This window comes from Gastrolobium bilobum, unplaced genomic scaffold (assembly GCF_033153095.1).
Source record: "Gastrolobium bilobum isolate Gb01-03AN ecotype WA unplaced genomic scaffold, APGP_CSIRO_Gbil_v1 utg1221, whole genome shotgun sequence".
Taxonomy (NCBI): domain Eukaryota; kingdom Viridiplantae; phylum Streptophyta; class Magnoliopsida; order Fabales; family Fabaceae; genus Gastrolobium; species Gastrolobium bilobum.
In genome coordinates, this window is record NW_026897257.1 from 1,811,877 (window position 1) to 1,839,691 (window position 27,815).

The window sequence follows — 27,815 nt, forward strand, 5'->3', positions numbered from 1 at the left end:
TTAGTACAGCAAAATGATTTTTTTTTTTAACATTAAAATGCAATTGACACTGCATAAGAATATAAGATTCTCATAATTAAAAAAAGGTCCTCAATATGGAGGCACCATGCGATGTAATGCAAGATCCACATGCAATACCAGATGTTTGATTGCTTCGGGACCAGAGACATCAGTTTATAATCCTAGTTGTATGATATTGACAAAAATAAAAGGTGATAGATAGGTTAATTTCTCACTTTCTTAGTAAGATTACAAAGCTAGCTGACAAGTGGGCTTTAGTGGAGGGGGTAACAATTTATAATCAAGCCTGTGTACTAATGCCGTACTACTGCCATATTAGCAGGTTCAGGTTTAAAAAATGGAAAGATTCCTGTGTACGGTGTATATCCCAATCTTATTAAAACCGATTAATTATTGATTCGGTCGAAGTATTAGATTATTGGTATAATTAATAGATTACTGATTCAATCGTATAATTCGATGTTATATGTACATATATAATTTATATTGCAAAAATTATAAACATAATCAAATAGTTAAAAAAATAATATAAATTCTAAATATTTTAATATAAAAGATAATAAATTATACATTATTGTCTAATAAAGGATCAAACAAACATATAATGTTTGTGATATTGGTGTTTCAGATTTAGTAAACGACATCTCTAACTATAAATCAAATGAAAATTTCTTGTATAGTGCACAACTGAGATAATATTAGTATTGTAGGTACATAACTTATGTAAGTCAATAAGTAACAGATCACAAACATAGATTAATTATGATTTTTTTTGGGAAAACTTTTTTTTTTTGAAATATTTTTTTTAAAACCCGAGCCGGTTTACCAATTTTCACTTAAATCAATCGGGTCACACTGAGTTTGGTACTTGGCCAATCTAATGTGATAACCGGACCGATTAGATGACTGATTCACCAAATTTCAGGTCGAGCCGATCGACCGGGTCCGATTTTCACAACATTGGTATATACAATTGTATGGATGAAATAAATTAACAATTGACATATTATTACTCTAAAATATAAGATATTTGTATGACAAATATTTATGTAATTATTTAATATTGGTATACCACATTTCTACGAGAGGTAAGGATAAGGATAAAAAGAAATACAAAAATAAATAAATAAATAAAGAGAATTTTCAAAAAAGACGGCATAGGAAACAATGCTAATTAGCAAATAATGGTAACTTAATTGACATATGTATGCTAAACTGGTGATAATAAGAATATATATTTGATCATCTCCAATATTATCTTTAAAAAAAATTAAAATTTTAATCATAAACTCGTAACAAACTTCAAATTTATCCATAGGTAACCTCTCAGATTACCTGAGCATACTCTAAAAAAAAAAATGCTAGTTTTGGCGATTCTAGTTATCTTTTTTGTTCTCAAGTTCGCGAAACTTGCTTCGTACATATACACATGTATCTACAGAGAGACACTGTCAAAGGAGAATGTCGATAAACGTGGACACTTACTTTCACGGAAGCAAAAAATCATCCGATCTAATTTCATCGGTTTGATCATGTAATCTTTTATTCGGTTTGGATTTTTTTCAAATCTGATTCGATCCAATCCAATTTTTCTCAATTTAGATTGGATCGATTTTCGATTTTTTGAAAATCCTAAAATTTATTTTATTATTATTGTGCAAATAACATCATTTTGTATATATTGACTTTCTAATTTTTTTTTAAATACAAAAACATCAGTAAACAATAATATAATTTTTTTTTTGGACAATGAGATATGAAGCTCTACATGAATGAAATTTTGTTGATGGTATGTGATTAGATTTTTTCTTGGGTTTAGTTAATGGGTCTTGGGTTTAGAAATTTGTGGGCTATGATTGAGAAAAGACCCAAGTAGGTATAGAGAAATTAATAGATTGGATCGGTTTTCATTTACCAATCTGAAAATCGATCCAATCTAATTAAAATTTGTGATTTTTTTTTTAATTTTTCGATTTTCGATTTATTCAGTTATCGGTTTTTTGATTCGATTACTGCGGTTTGGATCGGTCGATCTATCACTTTATTTTTTAACTCACACACTATGACGTTACCGTCCAATTAATTATACATGCTCCTAATATACATTGCTAATTAATTATTAGATTACTAGTCGATTACACTAATTAACCTACAAAGTATCTCCAAAAAAATAATAATTAACCTACAAAGATTAATTTACACACTAATTAAATATTATAATAGTTAAATTAGTAATTAGTCATTTATTTGTACCCCTAACTGTTAATTTTTATACTGATTAGTGATTAGTTATTATTTTAATAACTAATATTTGCTGCATAACATGATAGTTAATTAAATTAACATTCTACATAAACTACCATAATTAAAGAAGACTGCTGTGAGTACTTAAATTTGACCGATTTTATCCCCTGTTTTATTAAAAATTTAGAATAAAAATGATAAAAAAAATTCTCTTTACCCAATGTCATTTTGTGAACTATCATTTTTTTGAAATAATAATAATAATTAAGACCTTTTTGTTTATTTGCTCACTTCGTATCTTTGTCCTGTTTTAAAATTGAATAGGTTTTCAAATTAAAGTAACTACATATAAATTTTATATCGATTTTTTTTCTCTTTGTATCTTCCTTTCTTTTATATAAAGAGATTTTCATTTATCTAAAAATTATAAAATTAAGCCTTAATAAAAAGCATTGATTTAGTGAAATTTTTTCTAGGAATAATTATAGTTACTGTTCAAGATTTAATTTCCATGTACATATTAGAGATTGATGTACTGAGATTTATTGGCTTTATGCACGATAAAAAACAGGTGTTTATCAACGTTTTAACACGTGGTTATAAAAATTTAATTACATCTCATGAACGTATTGTATTATTTTAGCCATATTTATTATTTTATTTGACAGTATTTTGTTTGAGAGTGATAATTTTGATTTAAATACAATTAATAATATATTTAACATGATTTAACGGAAGCTAATTCAATGATATTTAAAAAATAATAAGAGTTAACTATCTTGTACCATTATTTCAATTTTTAGGTATTTAAGGGACATTAATACCAATTTTGATCCTCCATTTATTTTCTCTTAAAACCCTCCTTTTGCATTTGGGGAACCATCTTGTGGGAAAAGAAAAATACATAAACAAATTAAGTTTGGAACAAATGCAAGATTGGATGTTTTCAAATTTCTAACAATAATATTAGAAAAATAAACGAGGGAATGAGGCATTTTAGACCAGGAGCTGCAAATGAATAATAAATTAAGCAATTTATTTAGTGTAATTTATTTAGTATATTAAGATAATGAAGGATATTTGTTAGCTCTACAAAAATTCATATTAGTTGTGTATGCTTTCATGAATACAGAGGAAATCCCTTTTCATTTACCACCATACACTCAAACAAAGATGATACGGAAAGAAATAAGATAATGTGATTAGACCACATCCATAAAACAAACAAGTGTAATTTAACTTTTTATTTTCACTTATAATATTTTTAGGGTTTATCTATTCTCAGATAATAGGCGAGAAATTATCTCTTGTCATATATATATATATATATATATATATATATATATATATATATATATATATATATATATATATATATATATATATATATATATATATATATATAGTGATAGAGCCCACCACTTTTAAAAAAGAAAACAAAACAAAATATAACACAATTTTTGAAGAGCATGTACAAGGGAAAACTACTCTCTTATAAAGTAGTTTTCCCCATATTTTTTATGTAATTAATAAGAAAATAAACTAGTATGAATATTGTTTTTTAATTTTTGGACAAAAATAATTTGTTTTCTCTTGATATAGCATACATTAGTGTTATAAAACCTGACCCGACCTGGCCGAGTCAACCCGAAATATGGCAAATTGGTCTGAGTCAATCATCGGTCTAACCATGCACCAAACCTGATAAAACTCGGTCAAATCCAGTCAAAGCTGGTGACCCGATCGGGTCATGCATTTTTATAAAAAAAAAAAATATCAAAGTTGTTTAAAAAAAATGTAGAACTCATTTAATTTTTTTTTGTAATTTTATTTGCTAGTAGTATACTCTTCTACAATGATCTCAAATTTCAGCTTCCAATACTGAAGCAATTTGCGAAATAATAAATGAAGAGAACGTGACATATGTCATTTCAATGTAAATGAATTTAAAAAATATGAGTTTTTAATATCTGGCCTTTTAAATGTTATTGAGAGATATGCTTATGGAGATTCTGAGTTACCATTTAAATTGACATAGTAATAACATGCATTTTCATTTATTTGTGCTTCATGAATTTATAAAAATGTGATTGAGTAATTTTTGATCTTATTTAGTGAATCTTGTTCAATTCATTTTAGATATGGAGAATATAAATATATTTATATGTTCATATTCATATATATATTTTGCTCCGCCGATCTAATCAGTGACCCACCAATCCAACCAATGATCCAGTACTCCGACCGCATCGATGCCCAAATCGAGTTTAATAACACAAATGTTATTTTTTGTTGTTGAAATTATTGCATATTTGGGCTTTCTTCTTGATGTTGGGCCTAAGCATTTTATGTTCTTTTTTATCAAAACAAGCAGAACTCAGTAAGGCTCACATCCTTATGTGCCAATAAATAAAATATATTTAAAAATGGAGCATTTAATCTCATGTTGTAAGAGATACTCTTCTCATGTTATAGACCCAACACATGGTGGGTCTTATGTGTTAAAAAATAAAAAATAAATAAATAAAAAACACGTTTGTCCATGTATCTATTACATGATAGAATAATTTTCCATTTAAAAAACACGAAGTTATATAAGTTATCCAGTTTCTTCTATCTGTGGAACGTTAACCTGCATTGAAGAGAAGAGGAGCTTCTTGATCATACCAGGTAATGTAGCAGCTAGCAGTAAGGGAAACTGATCGAAGAGGTGATTGATCATACTAAGAAATGTATCAGTATGGCAAGGAAGACAGGTCTATATAAACATCGGCTCCGCCGCATGTACGTATATGTATATGTATACTCTTCGCTCCCCTCCGGCCCTGGCTAGCTAACTGATACGTTGCGTAAGTCTTCAAGGTGCACAAGTGCTCCAATTCACTTGGGCCAAGGATTTCTCGGTGCATGCATAAGTAGGACCATCAGCCCGTGTATATCATGCATATATATATATATATATATATATATATATATATATATATATATATATATATATATATTCCTGTGTACGTTATTTATATAAATAAATGTCGGGGATATTTTACTAGCAGCTCGAGTGCATGTACTTTGAGTAGTAAGGATCTCTATTAGTGGGATAATTATCTTGGCGTTATCTGTCACCTTAATTTACTGGACTGTGTAACTGTGCATAAAGGGAATAATAATGAAAATATATACTTGAATGTTTATAATTATTATTATTTTTTTTTTATACAAAACAAGTTTCGCTGGGTAATGCGTACGGCAGTACTAGACAATTACGCACTGACATTTGTATTTGGTGGTAAAGAAATTTGCTGGATTCCAAGAAAGTGATAAAGTCATAGTGGAGCACGTGATAAAAAAAATCATAAAAGCATAAGTGATTTTAAGAAAAATTACAAGGGGTTTTGGGATTTTTCCAAAAAATAAAAATAAAAAAATTATCTCACCAGCAATTATTCATCGAATTACTCGCAGTTTTCCTAAAAATTTCTTTGGAACCAAGTCTCCTCGTCTAGGTATTAAGTATAAGTGAACGTCAACAAATTAAATGATCATATTACAAAAAAAAATTATTTAAAAATAAATGATCTGAAGCTTTTCCTACTTCTAATAAATATTTCAACCCCCAACTCCTAATTTTTTTTTAAATGTTTAACCTCGTAGACTCAACCTTAATTATAAACCTAACTCTCCTAAACACAATCATGTAGAAAAGAAAATTAAGTAATTCTTTTTTTTATTCGTTTACAATGTCTAACGCCTCGTTGGAAAGAAGTATAAGCTAATGTATAAACAAAACAACCATAGTAGAACTTCGAGCCACGGATGAAGCAGTCCTAATAAAATATTAGTACTGCATTAGTTAAGTCACTAGGATGAGTAAATGATTTAAATGCGTAGTATTTTGTCAAACTTACCTCTTTAGGCCGTATCAATAATAAGCCAGCGAAACGATTAACTTATGAATAGCACGAGAACCAGAAAGTTCTAAGGCTAGGGAAATTGGAAAACTACTTATCTACACATTCTGACAATCCACATAGTTAATACATATCCATGAATTACTCGAGCAAACTTCGAACACAATTTTGGCAGAGCTTGCGATTCTCTATTATATCCTGAAGCTTGTCATTCATGGACTTGGAAATTGTTTTGGGCTTTTGGCCTTGAGCTTTCATAATTTTCACATTATATGCGAACTTCGCTTAAACACACTTGCAATGAAATGTACACATGTGGCTACCAAATTGTGAGATAACATCCACAAGACATCCATATCCTCCAACTGCCATAACCTGAAATGAATAATGCAACGAATGATGCAACTATGCACCAATATATCAAATAAAGCAGAAAGTAACAAGGAGCCCATGCAGCCAGCTTGAGCTGACCAGTTAGTAATCTCAACGAAAGGTACTAACTTCATCTCAATAGCAATAAGATTTTGAAGCAGAACATACCCCTACTGGATGTAAGGAGATAGAAAAAGCTGACGGAGGAGCACACTGTATTTGTGAAAGGATCACACCGTTCATGTCAAAGCGATTGAGTAGAGGATCTGCACCAACTGTCAGAATCTGAAACACAAATACAAAAATTAACAAGGATGATAGTAAAGCTAAAGTAATAGTGAGAACTATTGATATTATAAGAACTCAGAAGAGGCCTACAATTCGCACATGACTGATACTGAAGATAATTGCAATACTTACGGTTGACAGAGGAGCAAAATACACAAGCAAATTTGCACTAGAAAAATCTAAGGGCTAACAAACAAAAATATAAGGAAATAGACCAAGGGCACTGAAATGTGAATTTACAGCATAATAAATTTTGAAGATTACCATACCAACTAAGAGTGGAAACTTATTCTTGCTTTTTCAAGATTACAAATGACCCCATCTATTTTGACACCATTACCATGCCAGTACATCAGATATAAGATCAAATTATATTTAAATAATTAATATTACAAATAACATTTGAATAAAATGACATTGAACAAATTAGGATGGGTGCGAAAAATATTTCTACATATACAGAACATGAAGTCACTTTTAATCAATCTGAGAGAACACAAACTCTAAGAAATCTTTAAATGAGAAACTTCTAAGAATCAGTAAAGTCTACAGATATTATGTTAAGAACCCAAACAAAGAAGAATTAAACAAAGAAAGAAGGGGGGGAGCTCCGCGAACAATGTACATAAAAAGCCTTATTATAAGGCTAATGATAGTGACCATAGATATTTGGTTTAGGTAATATAAAACTCCTACAACTCTCTGATGCGTATGATAACTTCTCTTTCTGTCTCTCCCGAAGCCACCACGACCAAATAGTTTGACCATCTTCAAAACAACTGAAGAGAAAAGAGAGATAGCGAACTCACTTGATTGTTATCAAATAACATGTCCTGTACAGAAGCACGAGTTGAAATCTTTGATATGCACTCTGAAGCAGGAAGGTTCCAAAGTGATATATTCCGTCCACTACTGCAAGCCTACAGAATGGTGACAATGGTCCCTTAAATATTTCGAAAACCAAGCAACAATAACAACATACACACCATATTTTCCAATGCATGTGTGCATTTCACTAATTTGCCTACAGTTAATGGACGACCTTAAAATGTGAAGATTATTCTGGTCAGAAATATGATATCGTTATTGATGAATAGAAAATTTATTAGCAAAAGTAGCTTTTCCATATAATAATAATAATTGCATATGGTTATCCAAGTTTTGATTGTTAATACACCATATACCAATAACAAGGCATTACATGCCAAACTATTCTGGTTTCCAAAATCAAAAAAGAAATTACAAGTGAAATCATTATCTAATATCTGTTCTCATAATGCATCTGTAGGTACCCCAGCAACGATCAACATTTGTCTGAACATTAATATTTCTTTTACAATTTACCATATTAGAACATATAGAACAAAAATATGTAGGAAGAGGCAAGGAAATTATAAAACAATAGATATGCTCTTACCAGCCAGCTCTCACTTGCATCCAAAGCAACACACCCAACCCAGGAAACAGATCCTTTTAACTTCAAATCTTTTGCTGGATCAATCACATTGATACACTTCCCACTATTGCAATCTAGAAAACATAGTCAATACACCAGAAAAACATAAGTACCGATAAAACTGCACCAATATATTTAAGGTACCAATCAATTTACATTAAAAAAGTAACATGCTTGATGTAGCTTGTCCTGCTTTAGTAACAGGTGCGAAAAAAACAAATAATACCCCAAATTCGTGTGGTCCCATCCTCTGAACCTGTTATGATCTGAACATTGATAAGAAGGAACCAATAGTTAAAATCCCAGACAACACATTGTGGACAGGCAAAAAATTAAGATTACAAAGCAAAGGAGAAAAGGCAACAGAGAAGATGCTTTAGCAGTCAAGTCAGGGTTTTAAAATACTTGCTCATATATCCTCTACCACTAGAAGAGTAATGGAACTGAAAATTCTATTACTGGAGTAATGTTTTTACAATTTTTTGTAGAAAAACTATTTTTACACAAAAGATCTGTATTTTGCTCATATATCCATTACTTTTATCTTAATTGCTTATATGTCCATAAAAAAGTACGCCAATTCTTAAACATCAAATGCAAAATTCCTGAAAATAGTTCATAAACAAAATTTTTGAAGGAGAAAGATTGTCACTGTTAGATACATAAGGATATATCAGGTAGTCTGATTATTTTAGTTTTGCACTATGATGCAACAATACTTCAAAAAACCTGACGTGTCGTGTCCGACATTTCCCGACACTCTAACACACGTTGCAGAGATTCAAAAAAGGGTTCAAAGGTTGCATTGCGCTTTTAGTTCCAACTATTAGATTCGTTGGATTACAATTGTCATTTTATTGAGTTTAATATAAATATTTGTGATATCTTATGTTTCTTTGCAAAATTGATGGGTATTGTAAAGAACCTTGGAATACACCACCCCAAAATATGTCTCGAGCTAGCTTTTGGGGTGGTGTATCCCAAGGTTCTTTACAGGTATTATAAGTTTAACTTAATTTTTTTGTTAAATTATTGAATATTAAATGTAATATACACTACATAAATTAAAAATATTATTTAATATCAAAACGTGTCCTAACATGTCGAAATCTAACATTTTTTAGAATTAACGTGTCCAGTGTCTCGTGTCGGTATCGGTGCAACATAGGTTATGTATCATTAACTTTATGTGTTGTTATTTAATATTATTTTGTACAGATGTAAAAGCTTGTAGAACAAGCTCTCTTTACTTGATAAAGTTCAGAGCACAGTGTCTGAACAGGAGACAAACTCCATTCTTCACCTTTGGGTTTATCTCTTTCTGTTAATAATCACCATCAAGTCAAAATGACAAAATGTATAAGGTCAAGAGTCAAGACCTGATTGGATGAGTTGCGCGCAACTATACAATGCAAGTAGTCCAAGTGCCCCTTGAATACCATTTTTACTTTACCAGTTTCCTACAAACATTAACACATATCAGTCCAGCATCAATACAGTTAAAACTATAAATCAAATTATCCCAAGAAACTTCCTACAAAAAAATTATATTCACCTTCCATGAATACATACCACATCCCAACAATATGCACAAGAATCACCGGAAGCAGCAAAAACAGATCCACTCTACAATTAAACAAGAAAATATAGACACAGACTCAATCATAAAGTAACAGACAAATTATCATGACAAAAGGTAAAAAAATAAATTACAAACCTGAGTATTAACTGCAATAGCATTATTCTCAGGGATAGGTGAAAGTGCACCCCAAGGACCTCTGAAAGACAACAATATGTGGGCATATAGATGACAATCAGAGAATTAAAAATAGAGGAACAAAGGAACTGCTGATACTATACAATAAGTTACAAACTTTCTGCACATTCCCAGATTGCACGAAGAATCCCCTTTTTTTGACACTTTTTGAGTCAGGCAAATACCACAAAACATTAACATTAAAAAATTGTCAATCACGTTCACAAAAGATAAACAAGAATTGTAAACATCCAAGTTTATCTCCAAATCACTTTAAATAATTTTTTTGGTGCAATAAACAATAAAGCCAAATGTGGAGCCCACATCTAGAAGAGTATATTCAGAGAATATACAGAAAATATGAACCAAATAGCAGTGAAATCAAGAAGGAAGAGGCATCCTCTTCCTCTGCACTAATAATAGGAAATAACTAGCTAAAAATGCTGAAGTATGCATCGATTCTCTGAAAGCTCACTTGTTTTGAGGATTCACCACATCAAGCACAGGCTTAATGTCATTTCCTGAAACATTAAGGGATGACATACATAAGACATTTTACAAATCACAATTTAAAAGTAAAAATAAGAAAACAGATAATGACATAGAAGAAGAAAGTGGAACTGAACAACACAATTCCTTAATCAAATCCAGCGCACAATAAGGGAGGGGATGGGAGAGGATAAAGAACATCATCATAATCCTTATATTTAACCAGACACTAATTTTACCAGAAATTTAACCGAACAATAATTTACTTATATTTGGGAACAAAGTCAAACCCTTGCTGCATCCCATCAATCATCTTGATGTCTCACATTTATTATTCTAAATTCTTATTTAAGAAAATGAAAAAGAGAGATGGAACTGTTAGAGTATTAGAATTCTTATTGACTTATCCTTTTGAGTCTTATATGTAGGTAGGGTTATTGGTCTGTTCTTTGTACTAGTACTACCCTAGATCTTGACCTAGAATATTAGTATAAATAGGAGTAATAGGTTAGTTAGTGTTTTATACCATATATATCATATCATCATGATATCATTGGGGTCGTATTACTCTCTTCTATCTTTTCCATCTTTACCCTATAATCTCAACAGGAATAAACATAGTAGTTAATTGCTCCGTAATAGCGCCGCAAGCCGCGCCGTATGGGCGTTGCGGTACCTCTCCTCAAGAAACCGCGCCGCCCCGCACTGGAATGCAATAGCGGCCATTGCGATCGCATTTGCGGCCATATTGCTGTCATAAGGCAAAATGTCAATTTTGTTCTAAATTTAAATGTGTAACAGAAAAAATTTAAGGGTTTTTTAGTCTATCCGCGTCTCTCTCTGTCACTTCTGCTATCTCTACCTTTAAAAATTGTTTCTTTTTGTCATATATCTATTCCGCTATTTCCGCAACTGCAACCCGCTATAACGCTATAGCATTTTTCGGGGTTGGCCGCGACATGCCGCAATCCGCATTTGATAACTATGGGAATAAATCTCAATCCTTATTAACCCTTTGCAATTCAATATTGAATTTTTAAACACAATGAATCAGATTTACTTTTATCATGCATCGAAAAAGAACAAGTTTGAGGGTCAGGTTCAATGTCAAAAGAAAATCTTGGAAGTTAAAATAAAATACTAAGATGGACTCCTTGAGCTAAGATTCATAGCTGTGGCATTTTAAATATGTACTCTTCTTCATGCAATAATCAGGGAAAAACGTAGAAGAAAAAAGAAGAAGCAAGTTGCTTCAGAGATGTAAAAGAGATTAAAAATAGATGTGCTAGTGCTCAGGCTAATTTAAAATTCAATTGCAACTATGTTACCTTGCAAAGAAACAGAATACTTTGAGCTAGTAAGCTCCTTCCATCTCCATCCTCGGATCCGACCATCATCACCACAACTGAAAGGCAATGCTACTGTCAGGAGTTGTACCAAATGGTAAACTAAACACCATCATTTATATCAATACATGTGACGGTTAATGTGTTTGGTTCATGCATGTAATCAGGAACAATCATTTCAGCAAGCATATGAATTATATTAACATTTTATGCCGAAAGTTTACACCAAATAAAAGAGAACCATAACATCTGCAAATACAGAACTCCCTAAATAGCCAGCAAACGGGAATGCCCTTCTCTTTAAAACAAAACCCTTAAATAGCAAGTTCACAAACTAGCTCATCATGCAATTAGTTCCTTCAAAACCAACCAGTAAATGCAAATACACATTAAAGCACAAATGCATAACACAGGGGAACATGATGAAAAAAATAAGAAAACTGGATTCAAATTTCAAAAATCAGAATGGTAACACCAATGTAGCTATTGAAATCCAGATCTATCAACTTGTGGCATAGTAGACACGCAAGATGATTAGTGACATCAAAACAAGAATACCATCTCATTTTAAATAGGTAAAAAACACTTTTCCCAGTGGGAAATAAGAAATAAAGAAGCATTCATGCAAACACAAATATCATGCTCCAACATTGAGCCTATCTTATAGACTATGTGCAAGGAGAAAAGAATCCCAGTGTGGTACATCATGAGAAGGTAGGAGGAGGAAAGAAACAGAGGGGTCAGTGTTAAGTAATAATTTGAACCTCAGCACCAGAGCATCTTCACCATCACCATAGAATTTGACATCATAGGCAGGTCCATCATGCGCTTGAAGGAAGAAATCTGGTTCAGCCAATAATCTAGTCCAATTGCATTGCACGTGAACACATTTAGAGTTAACCCTAAGACACAGAGAAACTGAACCGACAAATAATTAATTAAGCATAAATTCTGAATGCATACTTATCTGTATCGGTATTGATAAAACCAAACGGCTGCAACAAATGGAAAAACAATGAAATAAGAGTTGCTAGTTTCATCATTAATTAAAACAAATAAACCATAAAAGTAAAATGAAATCACAAGCAGGGTGAATGATTGATATTTGATATAAGACAAATTCGGTTTGAACTTGTCAGACAATGACAATTAAGTGCGATATCATTATGCCTATGCAACATTGTTAATGGACTCAATTTTTGCATTTTGATAATATTTTGGAGTTGAATAAAACCAAAGATAAACATGAAATGATCCCTCTTCGGAGTAAATAGATTTGAGCAGAAAGTTAAACAAGTATAATAATTTGATGATCTTTTTCTGTAAAAGAACTAACACTTTTGAGCTTAGAGGTAGAGATGAAAGAAGAGATGGAGTAGGAGGCGACGGAACCGTCGCTGGAGGCAACAATGAGAGCGTCGAGGTTAGGGTCTTGAGGGGGAGCCCATGCGGTTCGGAAAACGGTTCGCGTTTGAATCTCCCTCTCCTTCAGTACGGTTTCCCTGTACGCATCTTCGTCCCAATTAGTGGCGTCACCGCACATTGCAACTCGAACCTCTCACTACCAACCAACCAAACCACCGCTCAGGTTTTCTTTCTTCTTAAGTCCCTTCAAGTTCAACCCCTCCGCCGCCGCGTGTTAGATATACTAGCAATGCATTCAACGACGACGTTTGGGAGAGGATGATTGATGATGACCCGTGGATTCGGGCCGGACTAAATTTTAACGGTTCGACCCACTTTTTGTTGAATTGTTCATAAAAACTTAGCTAATTAAAAAAATTAAATATTTGTGCTAGCATTTTTATTTGAGTGATACCTTTTAGGTATTTATTTTTATTCATATTTTTTATTATTATCATGCTTTTTCAATTACTTTTTTAAATAATTGATTCAAATTAGTAAATGATTAGTATTTTTTTATTTGTTTAAATTTACGATAAACAATTATAATAGTTAATCTTAAATATAAAAAGTACTTCCTCATTATAGTAATAATTTTTTTAGGATTAAACATGTCTTAAGCCCAAAAAAATAAGGCTAAACACTACAATACTTCTAGGAGGTCTACATGCCAACACAATATTTGTTTACTTCTTAAAAGTCAAAAGTAAATTATACTTTGATTGTAACATCACTGTCTCTGCTTCTTGTTTCAATACAAAATATAAATCTATAGTAAATATTTGGTGATCTTGCATTAAATAAGAAAGAACTATAGCCTTCTCCCGCTAAATAGTAAATATAGTTCCTAGCCGCTGAATAAGGTTATTTGACCATTTTGCCCTTCATTAATTAATTAATAATTATTTTGTCCATGATTCGAAATTATTTACTAATCTGCCCATCTTTAATCGACTAACTCGAATTTTTAATCGACTAAATGGTTGTTGGGAGATTTAGTCGACTAAATTTCTCTACTTAATCAATTAAAAAATCATACTGACTTGTTTTCCTTTGTTGTTTGTTGGGAGATTTAGTCAACTACATAGGGAGATTTAGTCGACTAAATCTCCCAGAAGCCATTTTTGCCTGTTTTGACCATTTAATCGACTAAAAATGCAAGGTAGTCGATTAAAGAGGGGCAGATTGATAGATAGTTTCGAATCAGGGGCAAAATAATTATTAATTAATTAATAAGGGGCAAAAGGGTTAAAAAACCCGCTGAATTATAGAGTTTTGTTTTATTTTTTAGGTTTAAGGTCAAATCTTTGAGAAAAAAACTGATATTATTGGGAAGTAACTTTTATATTTAAAATTATTAATTGTAAGTATTTATCAGAAATTTTGGATTAATTTGAGAAAAATAAAACTCCTAATTTATTCACCAAAAAAGAAAACTCCTACGTTGGTTGTAACTCTTTACTCAAATATATTCAAAAGATTAGAATAAAAATTAGTCAAAAAGAGTGACAATAGATAAATAAAAGTGATAACAAGCACTTTCATAAAACATTAATAAATATTGATTTTCATAAATTGATGATTTTAGTAAATTGGTGATTCTATAAAAATTCAAATCATTGTTTTTCATGTAAAAAAAATTACATATGATTGTTAGGTTTGTTTTAAGCGATACACTGCCACCACCACCACTTTTTGTTTTTGCTTATTAAAAAAGATTATAACATCAATATTATCCTCTCTCTTTTTTGGGGAAAGACATTAATATTATCCTTAAGTCTTAAAAAAGATTTGGATTGGTGCTAAGTAAGCTACAAATTTGTGCAATATTTCCTTTATATAACCTTTTCTATGCATCTATTATTATAATATTTTGTAAGTTTGGATATGCTTTTTCTTCTTCTAGATATAATAATTTTTTGTTTCGGTTCCCTTTAACTTGGTTATATTAAGTAATGATGGGAGAGGCATAATGGCACATATTGCCACATCACCAATCTCTTTCTGCCATGTTATTTCCTCCTTCCAATTCCTTCTCCACCCACACCCACATTTACTGAATTTTCAAAACAAATTGGAGAGAATATTCCCATGCCACTGAAAACAGGGATGTACTTTTCAAACTATTTTATTTTTACTTGTCTTTTGTTGGGTTAGGTTCTCACTTCCCCTTATGGGACCTGAAAAGCACACACACCAACACACTACATTACTATTATTACAAGTGAGTAACACAACACCACCAACCTAATACAATAGAATACAGCTAAATTATCTTCAGCTTATTTCATATCTTGCAAAGCCTGATTCATACTATATTACTATGAATTTATCAATCTGCAGTTCTTCCTAATCTCTCCATCAGATCCAGTCTTTGGATTTATATTCCCCATCCTGATCATAGAATTGGCAAAGTCTGCAAAGAAAAGTCCAGTATTGTTGCTATAGCTTTGGACCAAAGGTTTAGTAGTGGAATTAGCCTCATCACTAGGAAATAAAATCTGGTCAGAACTAAGAAGGCCCTTCCCATTGAGCAAGTTTTTGAAGTAGTGGTTGTCAAATAGATCCGATGAGTTCCTATCAAGAACAGCAGTTGTGTTTCCATCTCCATTTTGAGGACACAAATTTTGCAGGTCAGTGAGCATGCTAGTGTCTAATGTACTGTCTGGTGAACCTGTTCCAGAGAAGTTGAACAATCTATTGCTAAACAATGCACACCTTGCTCGTCCAATAGTATGAGCACCTTCAAAAATAATTGATTGAACCAATATATAAATTAGTTACCATATTATAATTGATTGAAGGGATGGTGAATGAAGTTCACTATATTATTACCTGATAAAGAAACAACGTCTGTGAGATTGAGGCCTGCAACAGTAAACTTTGAAATGATAGTATCAAGTGGATCAAAAGGAGAAGGAAGCACCAGATTTGCCAGTGTTCCGTTTGAGATTGTTCCATCTCTTCGTCCTAGCAGAACATTCCATGAAGGACCACCACTCTACAAAACATTTTGGCTGATATAGTTAATGCTAAACACAAATTTTCCTTTTAAGAATAAGTTTAAAAGAAAGTAATTAAGCCTATATTTTAAAGGAAGTTAGATTCATTATAGTTCCTTGTAAATGAATTTACGTTGGTTAGAAATGAACTAAGTAAGAATTATATAACTTAATTTAATGTTTTAAGATTTTGGATCGAGATATGGTTTCGAGTTTATTTATTGTGATGGGTTGCTTGTGTTGCCAAACATTGGTTGGAATCATTCATATTTCATTCCCATGCATGTTCCTTGAGTTATAAACGATAAGTGAAATTAATTTATAGAGAATAGTGGGATTTGAATATAATTACTAGGAAAACAGAATCTCTGGCAGCTATGGCTAATATATCAGCACAAGAGACAACCCCGCTACATGCACTCTCCACGGAGCTTTTGATTGTATCTACAACATCAAATCCCCTAACGGAGTTCACGTTAGGAAGAGCAGACTTTTCACCATTGTCACCACCATCTAATAGTATTGATGCATCACAACCCTGACGATCAAAGAAAATTTTTTAAGATAAAAATGAAAACAATGTGTATCAGATTTTGATACAACATGATATATTGAAGGAAGAATACATTTCAGTTTCAGTGACTACTCATGCTTTATATGAGAATGGAGCTTAATATCTCTACCTCAATCCTACCATACCTTAATCATTTGAGTTATGCCCAAGTGGGGCTTATGAGTACTCCAACTTAATAAGTATTCTATGTCAAGTAATAAATTGGAATGCCTAATAATAACAGTATTTCGATAAGATAATAATTTTTCTTTGGGTAAATCTACAAAAATTCCTTGAACTTTACGATATGTGCAGTTTACTGACAAAACTTTCTGCTGATACATTACATTAATATAATCTATCTAAGCATGCAATTTACTCCCCCATAATTTGTACGAATAAAAAAGTTTTTGAGGATAGATTGCAACTCTCTTTTTTAACAATTTTTTTGAGAAGTCTTGATTTCCAAAGAACTTCAAACTACAATACACTAGTAAAAAAATTAGAGGAATTTTTTTTTGAGAAAAAAATTATCTTGTATAGCTGAATGACCAATTCAAGAGATAGAGGTTATATATCCGGATAAGCATAGCAATTTTAACTGAAATATATGCATGTAATAAATCAAACAGCCATGCATATATGTCACTTAAACTTACGTTGACAAAGCAATCATGAAAGTGAAGACGAATCAAAGAAGCACCCATTCGCATCTCATTTATTAGAGCTTTTTGAACCTCTCTCCTTACTATTTTGTAAAGGTTAGGACAAGATGACTTATAGAAGTCTGTTGTCAGTTGGGACCTTACTGTCAAAACCAACAGGAATAGATTGATCAGCCAAAAGATATAATATCTTGAGCTACATGACCTCTTCATTGTTAATTACTTTGCAAGGATGCAAATTATACAAGAGAGTACTGCCCCGATGAATGTGGAAACCTAGCTACAGGCTTAATTTATAGACAACGATACCAGAGATATTACATTTATATATTCCCATAAATCACCACTTACCTTAATTTGCTTCTCAGTGCTGGTGCTCTCAAGTTGACTGAATTCAGCACTTAATATTATATATATATATATATATATATATATATATATATATATGGTGCAGGATCATCTTACACCGGTGTAAGAATAATAAGTCTTACACCAAATCTTAACCATTGATTTTTTACATCTAACGGTTAAGATTTATTAGGTCTCACTCATTAATTAATTTTTAATTTCCAATAAATCTCAACCATTGGATGCACGGAAATCAATGGTTAAGATTTGGTGTAAGATTTATTATTCTTACACCAGTGTAAGTTGATCCTATCCCTATATATATATATATATATATATATATATATATATATGAGATAGGATCCTTTGACACCGGTGTCAAATTTTGAAATTTAACACCAAATCCCAACCGTTGATTTTCGTCAATCAACGGTTATCATTTATTGGGAGTTACACTTATTAATTAATTACTAATTCCAATAAATGATAACTGTTGATTGGCGAAAATCAACGGTTGGAATTTGGTGTCAAATTTCAAAATTCGACACCGGTGTCAAAGGATCATGCCCTTATATATATATATATATATATATATATATATAGGTGCATTTGCAAAGAAATTTTTTTCGAGCAACTGATTATATATGTATACGGAAAGTATATAATTATAATAATAAAACTGTTTTTTTTTTCTTTTCTTATACATTGTTGGCTGAAGTGGCGGAAAGAAAAAAAAAAACAATTTTACCATTACAATATGTATTACCCATAATACATAATATAAATGATGGCAGAATTTTTTGTGTGCAGTATATTTCCATATATATTATTTAAAAATTATATACGATGTTATTTTTTAAACATTTATTATTATTTTATATGTGTAAAAGTATTTTTAATGATATATGTATTTCTATCATAATTCTCACAACTTTATACATATCAAATAATGATACTAGTATCTATAATAAATTGTATCTAACAAAGAGTTATTGGAAATAACAAGGGAAGAACCACACCTCCTAAAACCACACGTACCGCACTAACTCAGTTAGAAATAGAATGATATAATATAAAAAAGTGACCTCGAATAACAAACATTCAATTAGTATATTATCGATCTCATATTCACGCATTAATGTGATGTTATGCTGCAATAGTTATCAAATTCTATGTAATTAATGGATAGGTTTCTTCTCCAAGTTCATGAATCAAGACACATCAGGTATATAATATAACCCTTCAATTTTCCAGATTTTCAAGTTGTACAGGCATTAATTAATTAAGATCCTTTTATTGTTTTATGATGAACCCAAATTTGCTTAATATATATATACTCATGCATGGTGCTTTGCCTGTAGAGATTCCATTAATTTGCTTACGATGGTAACTTTATATCACGAACCAATCAGAGCTTCCTGATGGACCGACATTGGATGACGATTAGATTTCATTCTTCGAGACATCACTAAGTATGTGAGAAGCATTATGCTGGAAACTTGTCTTTATTATCAATATTCAATGAAGTTTATTTTCCACTTGTGCATTCCCTTCCTATTTGGCAGAGCCACCCTTACAGAAGGAGAATATCACTTTTTTTTTTTTTTGGTAAATGAAGGAGAATATCACTTTTCTAAGACTACCTCTTCCAACAAATCAATTTAATTAATTAAAAGCTTGAAGACAGATAGGAAATCCATTAGGATTGATATGTATTTTATACAATAATAAGCACGTTTTTAACTTGCGCGCGAATTTGCAATTACTTCTAGGCGAAGGTGGTGTTCCCTTGTTCAGACTTGAAAAGGAGTACTATAAGAACGACGAGTTTCTCCTAGGAAGCACTACAAGACTTAAAAAAAGGATTAATTGATTCAGTGGTAGTCAATGCATATCTTTTTTTTTTTTTCTTTTTTTTTTTTTATAGCCGATAGTGCTTTTGGCTCTATCTTCATTCACAAGTTTAAATAGGTATAGTTTACTGTTACATTGCTCAGAATTTGACAAGTTTGATCAAAGACACCACACTTTCAAATTGAATATGCATTGGATAATATTAAAGGCCGTAGTCTCTATCATTTCGCTATAAAATTTTAGTTTGAATAAAATATTACCGCCGCCAGCACTAAACAGAAGATTAGGTTGCATTACAAAGGAATAATCGGTAAGAACGAAGCCATTGTCACATGGGTGGCTGCTTAGATTACAAATAAAAATAAAATGATCATAATTAAAAAATGTTATTCGCACACTGAACCGTTAATAAGGCTGAGAGCCTAATATGTAACCCAGACTGGCTGGTATAGACCGAGACTGAAGACTTTGTACTTGGAAAACAATTCTCGCATATATAGTCGCACACCACTTTTATTACACTAACTAATTTAAGGAAAAAAGAGGAAAGTATACATTAAGAAAAAAATTTCTACTTAAAAAAAAAATGTGTATTAAAAATAGTGTGTTTTAGCCAGCCCCACAAGAGAGGCCCAACGCCAAATACCGGTCCACGTCAGTCCTATTAATCCCTGCCATAGCAGCACTGCTTATATGGATTGAAAACTTGATGTCTTATATAAATTCTTCAATGATATGGGAATTGGAGCGCGTTTCATATTTTGCTGTGTTCACAACTTTGTACTTAAGCTATTTTTAATATTTTTTTATTATTGTAAGATTTATTAAATTTAAAATATTTTTAATTAAAAAAATTATATATTTAGCCACATTTATGAATGTGGCTAAAAAAAAATTTAGATAAAATTAGCCACATTTTTTTATTGTGGCAAATTATACAATTTAACCACATTTATAAAGTGGCTAAATTAACAATATTTGTGGCTAAAAAAATGCCACCACACTCAATCAAAATGTGGCTAAATAAATAAAATAATGCGGTTAAATTATTGCAATACCACTTTTAACCACATTCAATTAAAATGTTGTAAAATTTGTTAGCCACATTTGTTATCAATGTTTGCCACATTTTTTAATGTGGCTAAATAGAGTTTTTTTTGTAGTATAATGAATATGTAGTTATGTACATATGTTATATTCCGCAACCCAAAACCACATTGTTCTAATATTCAAGAAAAAAAATTCGATATTTTAAAAAATTTATTTCTTTCGTGTAATATGAATTTTCCCTAAACACTTTGCATAAACCCAAAAGGACAATTTTTTCAGTTATAGGATATATATTGCTTGGCGTTGTAAATGGCTTCCCCAATCTCCACTATCGACCTTGCTGAGAAGATCTTTCCTTACATTCTTCAGGGTTTGCCTTAATCGGAAAACTTTATTCCTGCCACTTCTTCAACTTTGCTTCAAAACGGTGCCATTGAGCGTTTGGTAGAGGAGAATTTTTTTTATCCGAGAATTTCGATTTTCAAAAATATGATTTTTACATCCAGTTTACATACTATCCGAAAATACAGAATTTAGAAAAATTCAATTTCCCGAAAATCCTGAAAAATTCTGCATACCAAACGCCTACTACTCTGTATAATCTGGCACTTTCGTAATCTATTTCCCCTTATTTATATTTAAATAGTTGCACAATCTGAATCCCAAAGTCTGACTTGGGAAGTACTATATATGTAGATTTATGATGGACCCGATTAATTCAGTATTAAGTTTATGTCTTTTTATCCCGTGAAAAATTGACACGCAATCGAAATAGAAAAAAGAAATTGACACAACGATTTACCTGGTTTATGTAATGTAAATTACGTCAAGTTTGTATGTACTATATTCTTTTTACCGACATCTTGTTACAAGTCAGGATTTAGAAACTCTGACAGCAATTAGCTTCCTATTGATCCTGCTAATAAGAATCGTCATCAAAATTTGAATCCACTATCCTTTGGATAGATTAAACCTAGAATCTAGATGGGTTGTTGTTAAATAGATCAACAACTCTTGCGTAGAAAGACATATTTTGAAGCACGGAAAATATATGTTTGCTTTACATGAAGTAAATGTAACTTCTAACCAGAACAAGCTCTTCCGAGGCAGCTGATACTCTGCTGGAGGTTTGACATTCCCAACCCTGCCTTTAAGGTACTAGTCAAATGCAAATAAATCCCGATAAGTGCAGTTGGAATCTTGCATACGGCATGCTTGGAATTGTGTGACAAAAAGTTGGCCTTCATCACGCACTTATTACTGCTCCAGACACTCAAATATATTCCCTTCGCCCCACTGAGGCAATTGTTACACATTCAAAAATTCATATTCCTTTTGTTCGATCTTCTAGAATTGCCTTTCTGAAATTTTCATTTTCCCTTCTTTAACGAGCATCATGCAATGCTTTGATAGTTATTTTGATGTTTGAAGCAAAATATATACACGAAATTTAACAAATGTCATCACAATCGCAGCTGATAGCTCCATGCATAACATCCGGTTAATGGCAATTCTTAATTACTAGCTATTGGTTTGAGGAATCAATAATTCTTGAGAAACTTAAATCGTTGCTTTAAACCTTTTGTTGAGCAAATAGAGTGGCCTTCCTTGAGCATCACGCAAAAATAAATTATTTGTTCGCACTCAACCGGAAACGTCTCAGAGGCAGACACGTGACAAATCTTTCTACTTAATCGTTTGTTCATATTAACTTACGCACCTTCAATGATTCTTGACTAAGTTTTTTATTTAATTGACAATAGAATATATGCTAAATATGCCAATATAAAACATCCCTTTCTTATAATGGTGTACATTTTCCAAAGTTTAATTAGCTTAATACCCTGCTTGGGGGATAATTTATGTTTTCACCAGGTAGCCATCGTTCTCCTTCTTTATTCCTTCATTATTAATTATTACTTGATTAGGACGGCCATGTAAAATTAATATAATATCCATGATTTTAATTTACCCCCGATGCAAAGACATAAGGCCAACTTAAACCCTCCAAACCTGGCCAGTATCCTCAATTGTCCAATAGTGATACACTATAAGGGTGCTGTTGATCTGCTAAAGGATATCATGATATATATATATATATATATATATATATATATATATATATATATATATATTTCATTTACTTGTTAAAATAGTATAAGGGAAAACACAAATATTAAAATTTTTATTATCCATTAATTAAATTAGGTTGCAAAATTTTATCCACGGCTCAAAAAAGATTAAAAAATATTAATAATCTATACATTTTCATTACCTTAACTTTATTATGATCAAAACATTGCACAATATACAGGGTATTATAATAAAGGGAAGGATACTGTAACAATCAATTAGTGTTACTACCAATCAATTTCATCGTTAGATTGATTATGTTGATTCAATAGTTATATTTATTTTCATCTTTGTATGGTTATGATTCTCCATATTTAATATTTTACATTTATTTCTACTTTTGTATGGTTATGATTTCCCATATTTAATGTGAAAACGTTAAATATGGAAAATCATAACCATACAAAGATGAAAATAAATATAACCGTTAGATCCACATAATCGATCTAACGGTGAAATTGACTACTAGTAACATTAGTAGTAACACTAATTGATTGTTACAATATCTTATCCCTTATAAATAATAAATTTTGTTCAAGAATATCATAAAATTTTAGTCTTGTGCGTTGATCATTAAATAATGTTCTAAGGGAAAACTTGTATAAATAACCTAAATGTACTAGTCAACAACTTAACCACTTATAATGTACTAGTCTATTTATATTGTCACTTAATATGTATCAAATGCAACCTAAATCTTCATTTACATACTTGTAAGGGAAGACTTCAAACCAAAAAAATATGTATTTTATAATAAGAAGACATTTTTTTTTAGAAATAATAAGAATACATTTATTAAGAAGAATAGTTGAATTTAAGGTCGGATTATACAATTTTAATGAACAAAAAATTAACCAAATGAGTCAACCATTGTTAATAAATTTTCAACTTTTTTTTTAGACACTGACAGATGTCTCATTTTTAAAAACTTCAAAATATAAGAAATTTTGTAAAAGAAGATTTGGAACACTCGTTTTGACCCTCTCTTTTTTCTACTGACTATTATTACCTGAAATATTATGCTCATCCCAATAAATAACATAAGTTTACTCTCAATTAGTTGGGGCCAATATGAAATTCCACCTAATAAAAAAGAATGTTTTTAAAAGATAATGTTAACGAATGTGTAGCTAGCATATTTTAATTTTGCAGATAGACAAACATACTAAGTAACTCATGCGACGGACCAAATAAAATATTATTTTATTGAGGGTGATATTTTTAACATGATTCTGACATGTCATGAACACACGACACAAAAATTATATTCGGCTCAACTTGTTTTTAAATTTGTGTTGTATTTGTGCTGACAAAAATTGACACGAAAAAAAAATCTTGTTGTGTTTTAACCCAAAATCACAAAAATTGACCTGCATTAATTAATTTTTTTAGAGGTTATTCATGTCGTATATAAGTTATTTGTACCTTATCGTGTTATGTCAACCTGCATAATAAGCAACACACTTTAATATTAATATGTTATTCTTGTAATGTTAGATCATGACCACCCATATAATAAGTAATACATTTTGAGGTTACAGATTATCCGTATTGTGGTCGAGTTGAATCTATTCATATTCGTATCAAATTTTGTGTTTATCGTGTAGTTGTAATTTGAATTGTCGCTACTAAATTTTTTTGTTAATCATATCAACAAACTCAATGTGTAAACAAAAATTTACGATGTTTGATTTGTATTTTGGTTTTTAATTTTAGTATTTTTATACAAAAAAAAAAAAAATATCATCTTATTTTTATTCTCTATCATCTTTTAAAAATTTATAAAGAAATTAAAATTTATCTCTATATCCTTCATAAAATTTTAAAATCAGGAAAACATTATAAAAGTAAGTAAAAAATGTTTGTCCTTTTAAATGATACAAGTTATGTCATTTTACTCTCACAAAGAGATGAGACCCACACCTTTACTTTTTTGTGCACTCTCTCTCCTATGATTTATCTCTTTCTCTCACTTAAAATGATATAACTTTACCTACTTTAAAATTACACACACATTTCCCTAAAAATAAAGCGTCATTTTTATATCTATAATAAAAGGAGCTTAATTTTTATGTGTTGTGCGTGTAAAAAATGTTTAAACTGTCATCTAATGAAATATTATCATATTATTTAATAGCTTTATTAACTCATGAAAATAAAAAAAAATTAAACTAATATTGAAATTTAATTTCTAATAAAAACATATCAATCAAAAATGAAATAAAAAAAAAGAAGACTAAAACACCGTATCCATATATTCTCAGCCGACTAACTATATGATTGGTGGGTACAATGAAATAGCTGGCACAGCCGCTTAATTGAAACAACAATTAGGCAGAGTACATTGTCACACACTACCAATGCCCCATATCTTTTCAATGAATGGTTATTAGTTTGACAGAGTAAAGAGCCAATTAGATGTAACGGAAGAGAATTTATTTGCTTCAGTTGCATACTTCCTTAGTTGTCTTTGGGAGGATTAAAATCTTATTGGGAGATAGATACCTTCTCTTCTCACCCACTCCTATATATAGATAGCCAAGCCTATTCTGTACAATCAACTCACACCATGTAATCTAAAAAAACACAAAACCTCTCCTTCTGCCTTTAGGCTTAGAACAAAGAATTGAATTAAAGAGTCAAGCTATATATGCATGCAGGTTTGTTTGTGGAGGTGACAGAAGAGAGTGAGCACTTGGCTTTTTCCTAGCATGACCCTTTCATGCTAAAAGCTGTGTGCTTACTCTCTATCCGTCACCACCTCCTTTCATTTATCTCTCTCTCTTTGGTTTTAACATACTTGAAAGCTTTATATTAATTGTTAATTCACTGAATCATTCTGCTTATTAACTGCTACTCAAGCTACATGGCCATGTGTATCAGAGTGCAAGTCATCAAATATTTCTTAAGCCATTCATTCAATAACAGGTGCAGTCAAAGGTATTCTAATTTTGTCTGGTTGTATGAAAGTTTTAACTCTCATTTTATGCTATCTAATTTGTTTCTTTGTGGTATCCGACAGTGAATTTTTTTACTCCTTTATGTATTCAGATCATGTTATTTCTTGTTAACCATTCTTTAAGTAATTGGCTTGGACCGTCAAAGAGGCTATCCGATACAACTGAAGGACTTCTTGTATAATTATTATTTTTTATATCTTTTTTAAAAAAGTATGACAATGCTAAATACACTGATCACTACCATTTAATTATAGCTACTCTCATCTTGTTTTTGCATATCCATATTCAGATTCTCGATCGCCCCTTGTACAAATATGTGGTAATGTGACTTTAAATATGTGTATCTAACATTATCCTAAAAATTATTAGCCACTTTGGAGGAAGCTAATCCCAAAGAAAAAAAAATATTGTTGTTCTTCCTTGTTTTAATGATGAAAGAAATTTAACTCTTCTCACTAAACCGAAAAAACAGATTTAAATATTTTATAAAAATACAAATGGCGTCTTCAAAAAAAATTTATAAATATGTTAAACACTTTTGATAAACGAGATTATACGTAAAAGGGAAGGATATTGTGACAACCAAGTTGTGTTACTACTAAGTGACTACCAATTAATCTCACCGTTAGATCGATTATATTGATCCAACGGTTATATTTATTTCCATCTTTGTATAGTCATGATTCCCCATATTTAAAGTGAAAGCATTAAATATGAAAAATCATAACCATACAAATGTGAAAATAAATATAAAGTATTAAATTTGGAGAATCATGACCATACAAAGATGGAAATAAATATAACCGTTGGATCAATATAATCGATCTAACGGTAAGATTGATTGATAGTCACTTGGTAGTAACACAACTTGGTTGTCACAATACCCTTCCCCGTAAGTAAATTAGTTAAATACAAATTTTTGTACATGCTAATTATTAAATCTAAATTCTTAAGTCAAGGGTTAGTCTAATTATTAAGAGAGTATACATGAAGAGCACGTTATCTAATAATAATAATCTCAATTAAACAAAAAGTTTGTCAAAACTACATTTTTTTTATAGTTAATCCACCCTTAATTACCTAATTGAAGTGAGTTGGCTCCCTGCGGTATCCCCGCTAGTCAGAGATAAAGATATTTAAACCCTCCCTTAAAGGTGGCATGTGGGGATCGAACCGAGATTCTTTCATTTTCACTTATTTAGTTCCTTTGCTACCAACTAAGCTACCACCATTTGTGATTATGTTATCTCATGCAACACACAAAAAATAAATGAGATCCACTTTTTTTTTCTTCTCTCTAGTGGGTCTCACCTATATTTATTTTGTTCCATAAGATAATTTATCTCATGCAACATGAGAAATATATTCCCCAAAATCTTCTACCTAAGAGTTGTTAGTTTAGTGACGATCTAATTTGTTCTCTAGATTTGACGTGCCCAAAGGTTAGTGAGTTTGATTTATGAGAGTCACAATCAATACAAAAGGTTGAGAGGCTCAAATCTGAAATCTAAGTAAATTAAAATTTGTTATTCTTACATTCATGTAATCTATTTTATTTTTTTTATAAGTATTCTCAATGAAATATTTATGATACTAATCCGTTGAGGTGAAGGTGCTGGTCAAATAAAACCCATGACGATTTTGCCATACAAACCCTTGACATTGCAATTATGTAAACTTAATTTTACAATATATTTCCACTATGTACAAGCAACCCTTGACATTGTATTAATGTTAACTTAAGGTACTAGGATCCTAGCTAGGGTATCCTGTTTATGCCTTAGTTCTTAAATTAAAAATCTAAATTTAAAATTAAAAATCTAAATTTAAAAAACTAACAACAAGTACAAACGGATTGCTTATTAAAAAAAAAGAATAAGAACTGAAAAAAAGAACATTATTTAAGTAAGAGAATTACAATTGTGATGCTGCTGAATTCGAACAATAACAATGAAAATGATTATAT

The 27,815-nt window shown here is 30.9% G+C and overlaps 2 protein-coding genes across 4 annotated transcripts; both read right to left on the reverse strand.

Moving 5' to 3' along the window:
- Positions 1-6,029: 6,029 nt before the first annotated feature.
- LOC133305441 (THO complex subunit 6) lies at positions 6,030-13,485 on the reverse strand. 3 transcript variants are annotated; one of them, XR_009750767.1, is made up of 14 exons: positions 13,217-13,485; positions 12,844-12,875; positions 12,645-12,740; positions 11,863-11,939; positions 10,521-10,566; positions 10,007-10,067; positions 9,862-9,915; positions 9,669-9,749; positions 8,516-8,555; positions 8,251-8,363; positions 7,643-7,753; positions 6,714-6,830; positions 6,171-6,548; positions 6,030-6,089 (listed from the first exon to the last, which is right to left on the reverse strand). XR_009750767.1 is itself a non-coding variant. In XM_061505663.1 (13 exons), the coding sequence occupies exons 1-13, from the start codon at positions 13,421-13,423 to the stop codon at positions 6,459-6,461; spliced, it is 1,125 nt and encodes a 374-aa protein (XP_061361647.1). In that variant the 5' UTR covers positions 13,424-13,485; the 3' UTR covers positions 6,110-6,458. The 3 variants fall into 3 exon arrangements, 2 of the variants coding, with proteins under 2 accessions (XP_061361647.1, XP_061361648.1); XM_061505663.1 differs by lacking the exon at positions 6,030-6,089 and having other exon boundaries at positions 6,110-6,548; XM_061505664.1 differs by lacking the exons at positions 6,030-6,089; positions 12,844-12,875 and having other exon boundaries at positions 6,110-6,548; positions 12,645-12,734; positions 13,197-13,485.
- A 2,120-nt stretch (positions 13,486-15,605) lies between these two features.
- LOC133305437 (peroxidase N-like) lies at positions 15,606-17,717 on the reverse strand. Its single transcript, XM_061505659.1, has 4 exons — positions 17,499-17,717; positions 16,639-16,824; positions 16,120-16,285; positions 15,606-16,027 (listed from the first exon to the last, which is right to left on the reverse strand). Exons 1-4 carry the CDS (start codon positions 17,715-17,717, stop codon positions 15,606-15,608), a joined length of 993 nt encoding a protein of 330 aa, XP_061361643.1.
- Between the last annotated feature and the right edge of the window lie 10,098 nt (positions 17,718-27,815).